General features: G+C 59.3%; 6 protein-coding genes across 6 annotated transcripts; 4 read left to right on the top strand and 2 right to left on the bottom strand.

Moving 5' to 3' along the window:
• Positions 1 to 817: 817 nt before the first annotated feature.
• F751_3728 (UPF0652 protein) lies at positions 818 to 4,261 on the top strand (the record flags this gene model as incomplete). Its single annotated transcript, XM_011399302.1, has 8 exons — positions 818 to 917; positions 1,110 to 1,408; positions 1,527 to 1,682; positions 1,892 to 2,322; positions 2,650 to 2,794; positions 2,973 to 3,109; positions 3,313 to 3,478; positions 3,713 to 4,261. The coding sequence occupies 8 exons, from the start codon at positions 818 to 820 to the stop codon at positions 4,259 to 4,261; spliced, it is 1,983 nt and encodes a 660-aa protein (XP_011397604.1).
• A 371-nt stretch (positions 4,262 to 4,632) lies between these two features.
• Positions 4,633 to 4,824, top strand: F751_3727 (hypothetical protein; the record flags this gene model as incomplete). Its single annotated transcript, XM_011399301.1, has 1 exon — positions 4,633 to 4,824. One exon carries the CDS (start codon positions 4,633 to 4,635, stop codon positions 4,822 to 4,824), a length of 192 nt encoding a protein of 63 aa, XP_011397603.1.
• F751_3726 (Meiotic nuclear division protein 1-like protein) lies at positions 4,760 to 8,695 on the bottom strand (the record flags this gene model as incomplete). Its single annotated transcript, XM_011399300.1, has 12 exons — positions 4,760 to 4,891; positions 5,110 to 5,347; positions 5,587 to 5,939; positions 6,192 to 6,308; positions 6,429 to 6,586; positions 6,706 to 6,740; positions 7,407 to 7,521; positions 7,687 to 7,807; positions 7,969 to 8,104; positions 8,309 to 8,367; positions 8,451 to 8,513; positions 8,624 to 8,695. The coding sequence occupies 12 exons, from the start codon at positions 8,693 to 8,695 to the stop codon at positions 4,760 to 4,762; spliced, it is 1,599 nt and encodes a 532-aa protein (XP_011397602.1).
• Positions 8,696 to 11,481: 2,786 nt separating this feature from the next.
• F751_3725 (hypothetical protein) lies at positions 11,482 to 13,065 on the top strand (the record flags this gene model as incomplete). The annotated part of the gene is made up of 4 exons (XM_011399299.1): positions 11,482 to 11,703; positions 11,936 to 12,089; positions 12,257 to 12,345; positions 12,883 to 13,065. 4 exons carry the CDS (start codon positions 11,482 to 11,484, stop codon positions 13,063 to 13,065), a joined length of 648 nt encoding a protein of 215 aa, XP_011397601.1.
• Positions 12,841 to 13,167, bottom strand: F751_3724 (hypothetical protein; the record flags this gene model as incomplete). Its single annotated transcript, XM_011399298.1, has 1 exon — positions 12,841 to 13,167. One exon carries the CDS (start codon positions 13,165 to 13,167, stop codon positions 12,841 to 12,843), a length of 327 nt encoding a protein of 108 aa, XP_011397600.1.
• Positions 13,168 to 15,205: 2,038 nt separating this feature from the next.
• Positions 15,206 to 15,355, top strand: F751_3723 (hypothetical protein; the record flags this gene model as incomplete). The annotated part of the gene is made up of 1 exon (XM_011399297.1): positions 15,206 to 15,355. One exon carries the CDS (start codon positions 15,206 to 15,208, stop codon positions 15,353 to 15,355), a length of 150 nt encoding a protein of 49 aa, XP_011397599.1.
• Positions 15,356 to 16,044: the final 689 nt, after the last annotated feature.

The following is a 16,044-nucleotide window of genomic DNA, read 5'->3' as shown; positions in this document are numbered from 1 at the left end:
CGTGTGGGACTTGACTTCGGCTGCCTCACAGGTGGGGATGCAGCAGGGATCACCAGAGCGAGGTACGGCGGTCTCGAACCGGTCGCAAAGGTCTTCCTCAGGCGCTAACACTCACTAAAACAAATGACGCGCTTTGGTCTCTGGACGGACCCGCCGCACTGCTGAACACCTGACGGATGGTGGTTCGCAGGAGGATTTTTTCTCTTCCGTGATTTCCCATTACATAATGTATTATGCAACTGTGCATTAATTTCCCCTGAAAGATCTTCTAGGAGCCTCAGTGATCTGTTCTCGTGAATGAGACCTAATGTTGCTCCTCTGAGGGCGTGAATGTGCCCAGCATTGCCCACTGGGACTGGCGGTGCAGGTTGTTGCTTCGCATGTACCTGTTGCACAGAGACAATACCAAAGTACACACTTTTCACCCCTTGGACGGCTTCACGGAACTGCATATCCATATTCCTAGGTCTTGGGCCGTCAGAAAGCCAAGTGACAAGTTCTGCAGCTCTACGTGACAGCTGAGCAGGTCGCACCATGCCTGTTGTGGACACGCGCGCCGGCGCGTAATCGCGCCATGCTGTTACACTCTCGTCGTTGCCCGACGGGGCCCCGGGATTCGCCCAAGAAACCCAGGGGCACCTCAGAAAAGCTGTCAAGCGAAGCTCCCGGCCGCATTCTCCACCCCCTCGTCGTGCCATGCTGACAACCCCGCATGCTCCCCTCCAGGGTGTGGCACAGCTTGGTGTCGACCTTCTGGCGTGCCTCTCTCTCGCGCACTGACTCTGAGTCGAGTGAGGCGGAGAGCAGCCCCGGCGCCATGACGCAGCTAGACAGCATTCTCGATGGGCAGCCTCAGGAGTCGGTGCCGGAGTCCGGGGACAGGGATCACCAGGAGGACCAGGAGCAGCTTTTATACGGTGCGCAGGGGTGAAATTTCGTTACATTCAATGCCCGCTCGCGAATGCATGCCGCTCTAGAGCAGCTGCCCGGCATTGGAGCGGAGCGCCTGATAGATGTTCCTGCCTGTTATCCTGTCGCTGATGGGTCCTGGGTGTGCATGCTGCGTCGCGCCGGGGTCCTGCTCACGCCTCTTCCCCATGGTCCTGCAGAGGAGCATGCCGCCAGGGTAAAGGCGGAGGCCGACGCCTCGGCAGCCCAGCGCCGCTTCCTGGTGGCCAGCCAGCAGATGGCCGAATACCTGGGTCAAAAGGCGGACGACACGCGCGTCCTGGCCTCCGAGGCCGGGTCCATCCACAGCGCCGCGGCGGAGTCGGGCGCAGCGGGCGCCGCCCTGGCCCCCAGGTGCTCCGAACTCGCCGCCTCCCTGCAGGCGGCGGCCGTCGACCTCGACACCACGGCCGGCCACTTCAGGACCGAGTGCGAAGCCACCAAGCGGAGTCTGTCCCAGGTGAGGCTTGCCTATGCTTTTGTAGGGCAGCTCATCGTGCATGGGGTGCAGTGAAAGACTTCCCCTGATTGTTCGCTGGACTGGCGCATGCATGTCCCATGCTGCAACTCCTGTGCAGGCCAACCTGGGCGACGCCGCGGGTGGAGCCATGAGCCCCAAGCGCATGCGGGAGGCCCAGGACGCAGCCCGGGAGGGTTTGGAAGGTGCAGGGGAGGGGGGCTGCACCGGCCAAGAGGAGGCGGAGGAGGCGGAGGAGGCAGCCCCGCAGGGCAAGGTCAGGCGGTGCACCGGACTGGCTGGGTGGGTTCGCCGGTGATGCCTCCTGTTGCATGCTCTGAGTTGTGGCCCTTTCCAGGAGCAGCTGGTCTGGCTCCTCATCCCTGACCTCTGCCCCTCCCCCACGGCGCGGCCCCCTGCCTCAATCCCCCACCCCCACCCTCACCAGAACCCACATCACCACCCGCCTGCCCTCCTTTCCATCAGGCTGGCGCCCCGCTGTCGGGCCTGACGCTGCACGACACCTTCCGCGAGCGCGCGCGCTACATCCCGCTGCGCCTGGACCCCGAGGAACGGCGCCTGCTGCGCCTGCTGGAGGCTGCGCTGTCTGTCTCCGAGTACACCGACCGCGTAGACGTGCTGAGCTGGCGCAGCAAGTCCGCGCGCGTGCACGCGCAGGTCAAGGACATCTGCGCCATCCTGTGCGGCCTGGTGGTGGCCCAGGACTTCCGCCGCGGCCAGAAGCTGATCGTGCAGCGCGACTTTGCCGGGCTGGCCACCTTCTTCCAGGACTGCTTCGAGGTGGGGCGCCGGCACAAGATCATGAACCCGGAGAAGATGCGGGACACCTACGGCAAGCTCATGTACATGCTCATGGACGCCTCGGAGCCAGAGATCCAGGAGCTGCTGGAGTTCAAGTGGGTCAAGGCTGGGGGAATGGGAGAGGGGCTCTGTCTTGGTCAGGGGGGGGTTCGAAGGAAACGCTCTAGAGGCGTTGATGACATGGCCGGAGCCCCGTGAGAGGGCAGCGGGCAGGTCCAGAGGGTTTTGTATCTGTTTAGGCTGTCTGTACCAGCATCCATGGAGTGAGGGTCGGAAGGTTCCTGCCTCGCCACCTGCTGCAAAGTAGACCGGGAAGCAGGGTGACCTCTCAGCTGCCCACGTTGCTAACGCCAGGCGCGACCCTCCCTGACATTCCCTTTGGTGGTCACCGATGCCCAAACACTCGCTCCTCCCCTCCACAGCTGCATACGGCCGCTGCGGACGGTGTACACGCTGCTGGAGGGCGCCGGCGCCCTGGCCCTGCTGGACGATCCGCTGCTGGACTGCGCGACGGCGGAGATCCACGCGTCGGGCGTGCCGCGGCATGAGGTCCAGCGCCGCATCAAGGTGGCTTAAGAAAGGGGGGGAAGTGGTGTGTGCTGAAGGCCGGTGTTGAAAGGGGCGACAGGCTGAGGGTGGGGGCGCGCTTGAGCCATCACCCGATTCGTGCCTGGCTGCCCTCTGGAGGCAGGGAAACCGGCGATGCCCTTGCCGGCCTCACCCACGCCCCCCCGTCCCCCCCTAGGCCAAGGAGCGTGCGAGGGAGGTCCTGGCGCGGCGGCACCGCTCCGCCACGCTCTCCGAGGACGACGTCCTGCGCTGCCTGTACTCTATTTCTGACAACAACACGTACCTGCTTTTCAATCGCGACCCCGTGGACAAGTGCGGAGCATGGGCGGGTGGCGGATGGCGCAGGGGCATGTCTGTGGCATTGATTGTAGACCGGGTCGGGACAGAGGGGGGTTTCTTGAGTATGGAGCACCCCTGTAATGCTCTTGCATGGCTCACATGAGGGCAGTCAGCCATCCTGGGTGCAGCCGCGGCCGATGACACACCCGCTCTCCCCTCGGCACCCCATTCCCCAGGATGATCGGGTACCTGGAGGCGCACTTCTCCCCCAAGAAGGCGGAGCCGGGGGCCAGCCTGGCCATCCAGGGCGGGTCGCAGGGCGCGCGCCTCACCCACTCGCATGAACGTCAGTACACATACGTCCTGCAGAGCCTGACGCTGTGGCGCGAGATCTCCCACGAGGTGAGCTTGGATTGGTTGCAGATGGGAGAGGGCTGGGAGGGGGTGAGCTTGTTCGCGGGCACCGGGAGAAGGGGCAGTGAGAGACATTCCAGGGATTCAAGATCGTGGCATGCCCCCAAGGTCGTGGCCCCATAGCTACTGCACGGCTCCCCCACCAAGACCCTTTCCTCCTTCCCTCCTTCCCCTCCACCCACCCACCCCCCTCTGGCTCCCCCCCCTCCTTTCTCTCCACAGATGTTCAAGCTGTGGTACATGGCCGACGCCGACATGCTGCACCCCTCCAACTACTACCGCCTGCAGAACACGGGCCAGGGTTTGCAGCGCGTGCAGGCAGCGCCCGGCGTCGGCCGCGCCATGCACGCCATCCTGGCGCGGTGCCAGCGCCGGCTGGGCGGCTGGGTGGGCTCCTCGGTGGTGCACCTGGGCGACCACAACGTGCCCAACGCCCTCCTCTTCATCGACAAGTACACCCAGGTGCCGCGCATCCTGGGGCCCCTCGTGCTGGTGCTGGAGGCGCTGCCCACGCTGTGCCGCGACCGCGCGGTCCGCGCCTACGTGGAGGCCGTGCACGGGTCGGTGGCGGGGTGCCGCGGGGCGGTGCTCCTCGACTTCTTCCGCCACGCGTTTGACGGGTCTGGGGCCGACAACTTCTTCGACGCCGGCTCCTGCATCGACGGCCGGCTGACCAGCGCCTGGAACTGGTGTAGCAAGCTGGAAAAGAAGGAATACGCCCACGTCTTTGCGCTAGCAGGGTTCACCTCCTTCGACGGCGACTTCAAGTGACCGCAGCCGGGGGGTTGGGTAGCGAGGGGCGGCGTGGTGGCCCCCACAGCCTCCCTCCTGACTCCCAGGGTGCCAAGCCCTGCCCTTACCATGGCCACCCCACCACACACACACAACGACAGGAGGTGCCACGTCATCAACCCAGTTCCTGGCTCCCATGCCCTCACTGACACACCCAGCTGCCCTGTTGAATCCCATAGAATCTGTTGCAACTCTCGGAAGCACACGGCAGGCAGAACAAAGGCCGTCACAAGGGGAGGGGAGGGGCTACGCTACTGGCAAGGGGGACAAGTTTTTAGAAAGCAGGCGCAAGTTGCGCAGGCAGGCTCCCGGACGCCGAACACGGCGGCGGCGCGACGTCGCATCGGAGTATGATGGCGTCGCATGGGGTGGGGCCGGATCCCCTCGGTCGAATCGATCAGGTTCAGCGTGGTGGTGTGCCTTTGCGTGCGGAGCACGTGCAAGGGTGCCTACAAGTCAGCGACGGCAAGGCCGCGCTCAGACCTGGCCCTCGCCGAGCAGCGGCTCGTACTCATAGGCAGTGGCGGGCGGGGAGGCGCTGAGGCCCAGGATGGAGGCCAGCAGGACCAGGACCCAGTGCCCGAACAGGACGGGCAGCAGCCAGCGGCCCTGGAAAAGGGGAATGGTGAGGGTGGGGGATTGCGGTTGAAGACACTAACAAGCCACTGATTACTACAGGATGCAGACGTCAGCGGGGCATGCAGGACAAGGAGGTGATATTCCCACGATGAAATACAGCGCTTCCCAGCCCTCGCATGACCCAAGCAGTGTTCATGAGCAGGCACCACAATCACTGCATCCCCCCACACCCGACCCCAAGCACCCACCGCAATGGGGCTGTTGAAGATGAGGGTGCCAAAGTCCAGGATGAAGAAGAGGGAGGCCACCAGGAGGCCGACGTTCAGAACCTTGGGCACAGTGGTGTGCAGGCGGCCGACCACAGAGCGCTCCGTCAGAGTGTAGGTGATGGCGGAGAAGAGGAAGAAGAAGGCGGCGCCCACCCACTGCCACAGGAAGGACGGGTTCTTGCCGGCGTGGTAGCCGTAGGTCCAGTCCAGGGTGCGCCTGGGTGGATGGGGTTGAGGAGTTGTTTGAGTGGGTGACGCACAGGGGGTCCTCCAAAGAGAATGAGGAGGGGCAGTTTGAGCGGGCATTAGAACGCATGAGAGCGGGAGACGCAGCGCAGCGCCTTCTCAGCACGCATGGCCCACCACTACAGACGCTAACCACTCTACGCTAGCAGGCGTCCCACAATTCGGCCCCCCTCCTAGACACACCCCCACACCCGAAGAAAAGTCACTCACTTGGGCAGGATGACAATGAGGAAGCCGACGACGGTGAAGGCGACGGTGAGCAGGGTGTAGAGGAAGCCAGCCACAGAGAAGCTGCGTGGGTGGACCAGGTTGCCCAGTCCAGTCCGGAAGCCGTGGATGGTGGCAGCCAGGCCGAAGCCGCCGCTGAGGCTGAGGTGGACCACGGGGAGGAGGAGGGTGGGTGCCACCACGGCGGCGCCCAGCAGCAGGCCCCACCATGTCAGGGTCTTGATGAAGAGGAGGTAGACCAGGTGCAGGACGAGGGCCACCAGCGCAAACCACACGAATCCGAGCTGCAGGCGCTGGGTGAGGGGCTCCGCCAGAAGCTGGCGGTCAGAGGTCACCTGTTATTGTCGTGGGGTGGGTTGCTTCGAGAGTGGATGGTTGGGGGGTTGGCGGGGCCAAGGGAGGAGGGGAGACATGGATGCACCAACACATCACTTCTGGGGAGAGCCGCCTGCTAGATTTCTGGGGGCAAACACTGACGCCTCCCTCAGCCAGTCATGCCAGACCCAGGGAGCCTCCAGACCCACGGCCACCAACATCATGCCATGCATGCACAAAGTTAGAGGCGAAGTGGGGATCCCTGTACTGACCTTCAGGGCGTAGGCGGTGGCGGCGCCAGCGAAAAGCACTCCTGCCAGGAGCCTCCACAGCTCCTCGTACAGGAGATCGGGGGCGATGATGTGGTGCTTGAAGAAGATGTCAGTCAGCTGCACGCACAAAGAGGGGAGGGGATTCGAGACAGGTTCAGGGGTAGGAAACTGGGAGGGGGCATACATGGCGTGCCTTGGACACTGCAGCCCACAGAATCCGTGAACATGTGTCCTCACCCTGTAGGGAGCGATGAGGGCCGCGATGCCCGCCACCAGCTGCAGCAGGCTCAGCAGGGTGTACAGGGTGCTGGAGCCTGGGATGTGCAGCCCGGCGATGGTGCGATCATCCTGGTCCGCCGCGGGGCCGGACCCGGCGAAGGAGCTGGTGGTCACGCCTGCACGGGGGCGGAACGTGGCATGCGAGGACGTCGATGGAAGGACACGGGGTAACAGGGCGTGCTGCACGGACCTTCCTTGGGGCGCGGGGGAGCAGGGACTTGTGGGGCCGGCACACCTGTGGAGACCTGAGCCATTTCGGGCCAGTTATCCCTGTAGGGTTGGGGGGGTAAGGTTGCTCGGAACGGCGACTCTAGATGAAAATCCCGGGCACCCGATCTTTGAAGCGGGACAGGCACGTTTTTGCATCTGATGGCATTGTGCTCGCAAATATTCCTCCCCCGCCCCGTGCAGCGTGGACCGGTCACGCATGGATGACTGACCTAGCGAATAGGGAAAGTGGGTCGGACTTTGGAGTGGTTTTTCTCGTCCAAAATTTATGTAGCACTAAATGTGGTCAAGCGGGGCATATCAGGGCACGCGGGGCCCGTGGGCGGCCAGGGTGGGAAGAGGCAGGTACCGGGCAGGTCGCAGGCTACGGAACCGTCTATGGGTAGCTGTCGCGAAGCCGGACCTCTCGAGTCCCTTTCACCCGCCATTGTGCGGCCTCAGGCGGCGAGGTATTCAGCCTCGTCAGAGAAGCCATGCTGCGCGGAATAGGAGGCGGGCGAGGTGCAATGTGGGAATTGTCGAGCTTGCATGGTCATGCCGGGAGTCCGTCAGCGGGAACAACAAGTTGTGGCAGGGTTTGACGAGCCTTGCCCAGGGCTCTCCCGCCCAATATTCAGCCTCCCAACCTTCCCCATGAACACGTGCACATGCAAGGCAGGCCAGACCCAAACTGCACCACGCTGCACACAAGCGCGTACCTCCTTGAACAAGTTCGTCACTTGGGTGTCCATTCCCTGGAACTTCTTCCGGAGCCAGTCGTGCAGGGCGTGGAGGTTGTCAATCCATCGGTTTGCCGAGTCGATGGCCACGGGGGTGGCTTGCTCTGCGGTGAACATGAAGTGATCATGGGGTCATTGGTACACCGGGTCGATGACTCAGGCCTGTACACCTGGGAGTTGATGAGCATACGGTAACAACAGTGCACAGTGCATGGCTGCCATCGCGCCCCCCTCCCGTGTCTCCGCCAAACACCAAGCCATCTTCTCACTCAGGGCCTCGTATCGTTCAGGGTCGCTGGCTGCATATTGTCTGAGCTCTGCTGAGCTAGCAGCCAGCTTCTCATCCAGCTCAGCCAGCCGGCGCACCAGACAGGATCTCTCCTCCTGCACCTACTTTGCGGGAGGGGAGGCTTGGTTGCTTTGACAACGACACTATGAGCAATCGAGCAGAAACAGTGAGGCAGCCGGCAAGCATCTTCTCATGCAAGATGTTCCAGGGTGTCCCACCCATTCTCTGCAGGAACCTGTTATTCCTTCAACACTCTTCTCACCGTATCGGTGTTTCCAACCTTCTTGCTTTCCAGCTGTGCACCCAGGCTTTTTGCCTCCTGGCTTCGCTCCTCAAGCTGCGTCTCCAGTTTGGTTATTTCGACTTGCAGCTTGACTGCCGCCTCGCTGGGAAATGACCTGCAGCATTTTCGAGGAGGAGCGCAGTGGGGTTCATGATTCAGTACGCGGGCGGTGCACGCATGATCCTTGTGCAATCTGGTGAACGGCCAAACTGTTGTCTGGATGTCCTGTACGACTTGATAGCTGCTACACTCCATGTTGGTATAGCATACCAGGGTACTAGAGTCCTTTCAAAAACTAATCCAGGTATCAGATGCTCACCAGAAGTAGTTTGAGGATCCGATTTTCTCCATGTGGACCAGGTCATCATCTACGAGTGTCTGTGGAAGTGAGGCAGAGCTGCGTGTAGCCTGTGGCCGGACTGCATGGATTTTATTGGTAGAAACGATCCCTGCTCCCTCACCTGCAGCACATCCTTGATGCTTTGCAGGACCACCCCTCGTTTCGCTCCAATTTTCTCCACATCCTACGGTCTCGCGATGGGGGTGGGATCCTCTCCAATTCTGATACTATACATAAGATTTATTCCTGAATTACTTTGTCGACGTAATACATCGCAGGCAAGCCCACACCCACCTTCAGTACGAAGACGTCCTTGGTCTCGTGAAATATGGCGAGCAGTGTCTTGCGCTTATCCTCTGCGCTCATCCCCCGCTTGGGAGCCATTTTAATGCACGCTCGGTGTTATGAGTATCAAGCAGGTGAGAGACTGTGCACAGTAGAACCTGCCAATGTCCGTCTGGCGCTTTGTATTGTCTTGAAGCGAGCGCGGGAAACATAGCGCGTCATGCAAAGCATGAGGTGAACCTCTCCTTCGTTTTTGCTTCGCTGCACCGCACGCGTCTCTCAGCATCGTGGTCCGCCTCTGGCTCTCTATTGAGTATGCACCGAGAACACCAGTCATGATGGTCATTGGAGAAAGAATACGTAGCCCTGAATCGGAGGTAAACTTGCCCTAGCTAGGTGTACTTGTGATGCTTTGCAGGACCACCCCTCGTTTCGCTCCAATTTTCTCCACATCCTACGGTCTCGCGATGGGGGTGGGATCCTCTCCAATTCTGATACTATACATAAGATTTATTCCTGAATTACTTTGTCGACGTAATACATCGCAGGCAAGCCCACACCCACCTTCAGTACGAAGACGTCCTTGGTCTCGTGAAATATGGCGAGCAGTGTCTTGCGCTTATCCTCTGCGCTCATCCCCCGCTTGGGAGCCATTTTAATGCACGCTCGGTGTTATTAGTATCAAGCAAGTGAGAGACTGTGCACAGTAGGACCTGCCAATGTCCGTCTGGCGCTTTGTATTGTCTTGAAGCGAGCGCGGGAAACATAGCGCGTCATGCAAAGCATGAGGTGAACCTCTCCTTCGTTTTTGCTTCGCTGCACCGCACGCGTCTCTCAGCATCGTGGTCCGCCTCTGGCTCTCTATTGAGTATGCACCGAGAACACCAGTCATGATGGTCATTGGAGAAAGAATACGTAGCCCTGAATCGGAGGTAAACTTGCCCTAGCTAGGTGTACTTGAGCGCCGTCGTGATACTTTACCATCGCGGTTTCAGTAGACTGGTCCTCGACTGGGCATATCAAGGTCATTGAGAGGTCCGTTAAGGAGCTACAGGGCAGAGCGCCTTGGTGCGCCACCCCCGCGAACCCGCCCTCCCTCTACAAACTCGGTGGTCGAGAGGAGCAAGGCGTTTCACGCAGAGAGTTCATTGTTCCACCACCGTCTTGCAGGACCAGTTCCCCGTCTAGCATCACTAGATATCCAACTGAAAAAGAAATGTTAGGAGGCAGTAAACTCGATGAAACGCGGTTTTTGAGCGAGTTAGGCTGCCCTTCTGGGCAGTACTTCTGGCATGGGGAAGCTACGAGGAGCCCAATTCGCTGCCGGTCCCCAGCACTGGCAACATCTGTGACGTAAAATACAATGACAATTTAAATTTGCTGCTACGCATGTGCATGTTCCGCTTCGTGGCTTCGACTAGAACTGCGTATATTTTCTCCGCGCGAGAGTGGTTGTTCACCCCTGATGGTCATGATGCGAGGAGGCTTCTGTGCAGGCAATGGAGCATCACATCGAGAATTTCAATCCACCAGCTTCCAAAGAACTCGAAGACGATCTAATAAGCGCAGGGTACGGGGACTCTCTGGGTAGCTTATTCGGTTATCCAATTTTATGAATGAGGGGTTTTCCGGAGACCTGGTCGCCGGTGCGCCGCGCCCGGAGGCGGGACGCGGGGTTAGCTGGTGGAATTCTCCGATGTCATTCAGTCCTCAGCAGACAGTTCCAGTGCACATCAGCATGCGATGGAAGGATCCCTTAGACAGATAGATGAGGGTGGGGTTAAGCGGCTGCGGCTGCGTCACATGTTTCTGAAAATCTATTGGCGATCAGGTTGGAACCAAACGATGGGAAAGCACAACACTCGATGTACGCTTTTCAACAAATCGGGCCCTCTTTGCGATGTATTGAATGGTAATACGAAAGCCCTAATGGTTGAAGGCTCGGACAATGAGTTGCATGTGAGAAACCCGATAGGGGCGCGAACTCCGGCACGAGGGGTAGTCGGGCAAGGGCCCGCGGGCATCTGCAGATGCACCTCTCATCCTGACAAGGGGCTTGATGAAGGATTCACATATGATACCCAGAATCTAGCGTAAACTCCACGGATGTATCAACAGATTGTTCCCATTATCATAAGGAACACGATTTTCACATCTTGATGGAGCATTATGCACCGATGCAAGAGTTTCACAAGCACGACAGCAGTGCCAATAGTTGCACTTCCAGTCCAGTGCTTGCTGAGCACAAGCATTTCGAGGCTTGCGGACGCACTGAGTCCAGCTTTACCTAGTACTTTTCACCCAAAGGCTGATTGACCACACATTAGGCTGGTGACCCCCTCTTTTGCCGGACTGGGAAGATGGCGGTCCTCCGGTCAATGCACCTTCCTCCGAGGAGCTGGGCCGGAAACAGATAAAAATTCACTGGCTGAATATAAGCGGGGCGAGGCACACATTGCCCAAACATTATCTAACTGGACCACTTTATAAACATACAACCTCCATTTTGTTACCACAGCACTCTCCCGCACACCAACTGCCGGCACATTCTCCTGAACCCTTAACCTCGCGATGCGTACTTACGCGCGGGCCGCCTCGTTGGTCCTTGCCTTCGCCATTGCTGCATGCCTGCTGCAGCATGCGGAGGCCCACGGCTACCTTGCCGTGCCAGCCTCGAGGAATGCCCTGCATAACACCGACTACTGTCCGCAGTGCCTCAATGCTGGAGGTGAGGGTTGCTCGCCCCGGACATGAATGACCGTGTTAAGAGACCGGGCTCTCATCCTTTCCCAACCCTTTACACCTGAGCAGGACCGGCGGCAGTCAGCGCTGGAAATACTTTGCAATGGCCGCTTTCTCACCACGGAATGTGCGGGGACTCTTACACTGGGGAGCGGAAGCACGAGTACGGTGGCGTCTCAGCCACCGGGACCATCACCGGGACCTACACCGAAGGCCAGGTCGTCAACCTGACGACCGTGATCACCGCAAGCCACAAGGGGAGGTTCACCTACAGGGTGTGCGTCATCGAGGATCCAGCCTCAGAGCTCGCGGAGCTCACTGAGGAGTGCCTGGACAAGCACGTCCTGGTGAGTGGGGTATCCGCGGCGCGGGGACATCCCCCTCACCACCTCTCCTTCCCTTGGGCGACACGCCAGCAGGGAGTGAATCTGCTCGTTTCCTGAGGCCAGTGATCTGCTCGAGGCACTTCTGCATCTCGCCAATGGCGTCCTGAGACCTGATCAGCACCTCACACCGACGCCAGCCCTCCTGGGAGCCCTCAACCCCTTCTAATCCCACACCTGGACCCTGCCTCCCCAGGTGCAAGCCGACGTGGCCGGAGCTCAGAACCCTGGCAGCCCCTACTGGTACGATCGGGGAACCGGTTCCTACACCATGTCCTACCAGCTGCCCCAGGGTCTCACCTGCGACGGTGTCAACGCGCGCTGCGTGATGCAGTGGTACTATCTCACTGGTGAGGGCTGCGCTGGGCGGTGGAAGGCGATGGGGCTTTGAGTGTCTTGCATTCCCAGGAGTGGGAAGGGGCATTGCAGTGCGCCACATCAGTGGCACTACAATGACATGCACCGGCCATAGGACTCCCACAGGCCTTCTCCTCCTCGCAACGCCTCTGCTCTGTAGGCAACTCTTGCGAGCCCCCTAATACCGACCCCAAGTACGCCAGCCCACAGCTGCCGAGCTGCGGATCCAACAACGCGTACCCCGAGGAGGTGAGACCCATGATGGCCGAGCGTGCTTGACCGTTGTTGAGCGATGTAAACCCTCAGCAAGGAAGGGTTGTTGCCATGCCCTGCCCAAAACACCAACCCCCCAATGCTCTTGCCATCCTGCTACGCTCACAGCTTTCTCCATCCCTCACCACCGTTGACTCGCTCCTGATGCTGCAGTTCTGGAACTGTGCCGACATTGCCATCATGCCCGCCTCCCCCGGCACCTCGCCCACCGGCACCAGCCCACCACCCTCCACCGATTCCCCCACCCCTTACCCATCCCCTGCCTCCTCTCCTGCCTCCTCCCCTCCACCACCAGAGCCTTCGCCAAATGCTTCCCCCTCCCCCTCCCCCTCCCCCGTGGCTTCGCCGCCACCTGCCGCAAAGTCCCCACCCCCACCCTCCAGGAAGATGAGGCCCCCGCCCGCCAAGAAGTTGCCTCCCCCCGCTCCCAAGAAGTCTCCCCCACCCACCAAGAAGTCACCGCCTCCCATGTCAAGAAAGTCTCCCCCTCCTCCCCCGGCATGTGCCGCCAAGGACGCCACGTGCGGCTGCTCTGGAGGAAAGTCTGGCCTCTTTGCCGACGTCGCCGGCGGCTGCAAGGGCTTCTTCAACTGCGGCTCCAGCGGCAGCCACTACATGGCCTGCCCCATCACCACGCTCTTTAATCCGGCCACCAAGAACTGCGACTGGCCGTCTGCAGTGACCTGCAAGGCCTGAGGGGCAGCCTACACCTCGCCACCACAGGACCAGGTTTCGCGCCAAAATGGACGACGTAGGCCTGGTATCGAGACTGGGAGCTCTGCTGACGTAGAGTGCCATGGGGCGTTGCGCATCCTGGGCCCAACCTACTTTCGGTCCGGACTTGCTGCAGGAGGCATCCTGTCCTTGCCTTTATTCCACTGCACTGGAGCCTTGTGATTTGAATTTGCTGCCTTCCCACGGCACCTCTCAACATGAGACGCGCGTATTTGCTTGCCATCCATGCACCATGGGACTCCTGCTCGTCTGGATACAGTACTCATTTGATGTCGATGTAAGGACCTTTATTTTTGAGCTCAAGTGTCACGGTGCATGTTGACAGAGGAAGGCTCCTCGAGAACTCTGAATGAAGAAGTCAAGAATTACCTCCTGAACTTGCTTCTTCTCCTGCCCCAGCGGCCACCCCGTCGCAGCCCGCGCAACGGAAGGTTGCCTGTCATGCACAGCACCCTGCCATTGGCATAGCCGTCAGCGCTGGATCATCCTCCCCTTGCCAATGTGATACAAGATGCAATGGAACATCAGCGTAAGGACCTTACCTCGATTAATGTGTAGTTTACGTCGCACATTGCAGAACCAGGTCACGCAGTTTACCACAGACCCATTGGGCTCAGTGCCCTGATCCTTCAACTGACAAGCAGTACTCGGTCCCGTCACAGCCCGCGCAAGAGAATTGGCCTGCCTCCGACAATGCAGCACATTGGACTCGGCACCCCATACAAAGACGCAAAACTACAACAGGGCAGAAAGAAGTATGGATGTTTCATTGACCTCGAATGGATGCCGGGTCACATGGACAAGCAGGCTGCCCTTCTTAGCGGAGCTCAGCCGTCATCGCGCTCCAGCTCAGAACGGCTTCGAAAGTATGCCATACACCGTGCACAGGGAGCGATCTCCTTCCTATTCTTAGAATCATGGAAACCTATTGGCGATAATTTCACAGATAACTGCGTCATCAGACCCAAAGGCCATCGCGTTGTGTCCCTTAAAGGGTGCTGCCCTCAGAACCCAGCCGGCGCATCGATCACTGACGTCTGGTCAATTCCCTTTTGATCGATATCATTTGCCACTGCAATGACTTTGCTAAAGTGTACGCACCATCTAAGAGGAGGCTTGGGTGCCGATGTGTTGAGAGTCTCAGACTTTTTCCCATCATGCCACACTATCGAGGGCACGATGCACCCTGCGCGGAATCTCAATTCACTGTCTGGGAACGAAGAGCCAATACCTAGCCGAGAGGCTTCCTTGGACATTCATCTATCCGCACGATTCATTTTTACTCACATCAGGATTTCCCTTGTAGACCATACACACTGACAGCGCCCCGCCAATGTTGAACAGAGTTGCCAGAGGCGCTTGACCTGGAGACCTGTGGCAGTTGGAGCTGTAATGCCAGGGTGAGCCTCCCCAAAACTTAGATCCCGAAGTATGGATGTTTCATTGACCTCGAATGGATGCCGGGTCACATGGACAAGCAGGCTGCCCTTCTTAGCGGAGCTCGGCCGTCATCGCGCTCCAGCTCAGAACGGCTTCGAGAGTATGCCAAACGCCGTGCACAGGGAGCGATCTCCTTCCTATTCTTAGAATCATGGAAACCTATTGGCGATAATTTCACAGATAACTGCGTCATCAGACCCAAAGGCCATCGCGTTGTGTCCCTTAAAGGGTGCTGCCCTCAGAACCCAGCCGGCGCATCGATCACTGACGTCTGGTCAATTCCCTTTTGATCGATATCATTTGCCACTGCAATGACTTTGCTAAAGTGTACGCACCATCTAAGAGGAGGCTTGGGTGCCGATGTGTTGAGAGTCTCAGACTTTTTCCCATCATGCCACACTATCGAGGGCACGATGCACCCTGCGCGGAATCTCAATTCACTGTCTGGGAACGAAGAGCCAATACCTAGCCGAGAGGCTTCCTTGGACATTCATCTATCCGCACGATTCATTTTTACTCACATCAGGATTTCCCTTGTAGACCATACACACTGACAGCGCCCCGCCAATGTTGAACAGAGTTGCCAGAGGCGCTTGACCTGGAGACCTGTGGCAGTTGGAGCTGTAATGCCAGGGTGAGCCTCCCCAAAACTTAGATCCCTATGGTGTTGACTAAGACCAACCCTGTTGGGCCTGTCACCCTGCCCACGCCTGTCCCCTCTTCCATCCCTAGCGTGTCCTTGCCTGGACACCCTCGAGGCACACCAGCCTACACCACCCGTCTCCTACAGGAGGTTCGAGGACAGATGTAGGAATTTGTTTCTGGTGATAGCAGTTCTGTTCACGTTGCCGGTGGCATATAGCCTGCCCTGCAACAGACGATCAAGATCATCACAACCACTTCCTCTGGAGATGGCGGACGGTCGAAGACTTACAGCTCTAAATGCAGCATGAGCAGCTATTTCATTCCATGCATCACAGGCTCCTCACGCAAACTTTGTCGGACAACTGGGAACGCCAGCCCATGGTGTCATACACATTGCAAGAGAAACAACATACCTGCCCAGCGACAAAACCAGTGTCTAGACTGGCGGTGAAGATGTCGGATTTGTAGTCTTCACGATACCATGTACACCGCTCCTGGCCATTTTCCCAGATATTGATCATTCGTGGAAAGTAGGAATATGTTATCACAGTGAACATCATTATGCTGCCCTTGAGGGCTGCAACCTGCAAAAATGGGGCAGGCAGAATTGGTGGGGGGGCAGGAGGGGAGGGAGGAGGTGAGGGGGGGGAGGGGAGGGAGGGAGGGGAGGGGAGGGGGAGGGGAGGGGAGGAGGGGAGGGGAGGGGGAGGGGAGGGGAGGGAGGGGGAGGGAGGGGGAGGGGGAGGGGAGGGAGGGGGAAGGGAGGGGGAGGGGAGGGAGGGAGGGTGGAGGAGGGGAGGACGGAAGGGGGGGCGTGGAGGAGAGGGTAGCGTGCGGGGAGGTGGGGATCGTGTC

Source organism: Auxenochlorella protothecoides, assembly GCF_000733215.1.
Source record: "Auxenochlorella protothecoides strain 0710 unplaced genomic scaffold scaffold40, whole genome shotgun sequence".
In the NCBI taxonomy this organism is placed as follows: Eukaryota; Viridiplantae; Chlorophyta; class Trebouxiophyceae; order Chlorellales; family Chlorellaceae; genus Auxenochlorella; species Auxenochlorella protothecoides.
This window is presented reverse-complemented; position numbering and strand designations above follow the sequence as displayed.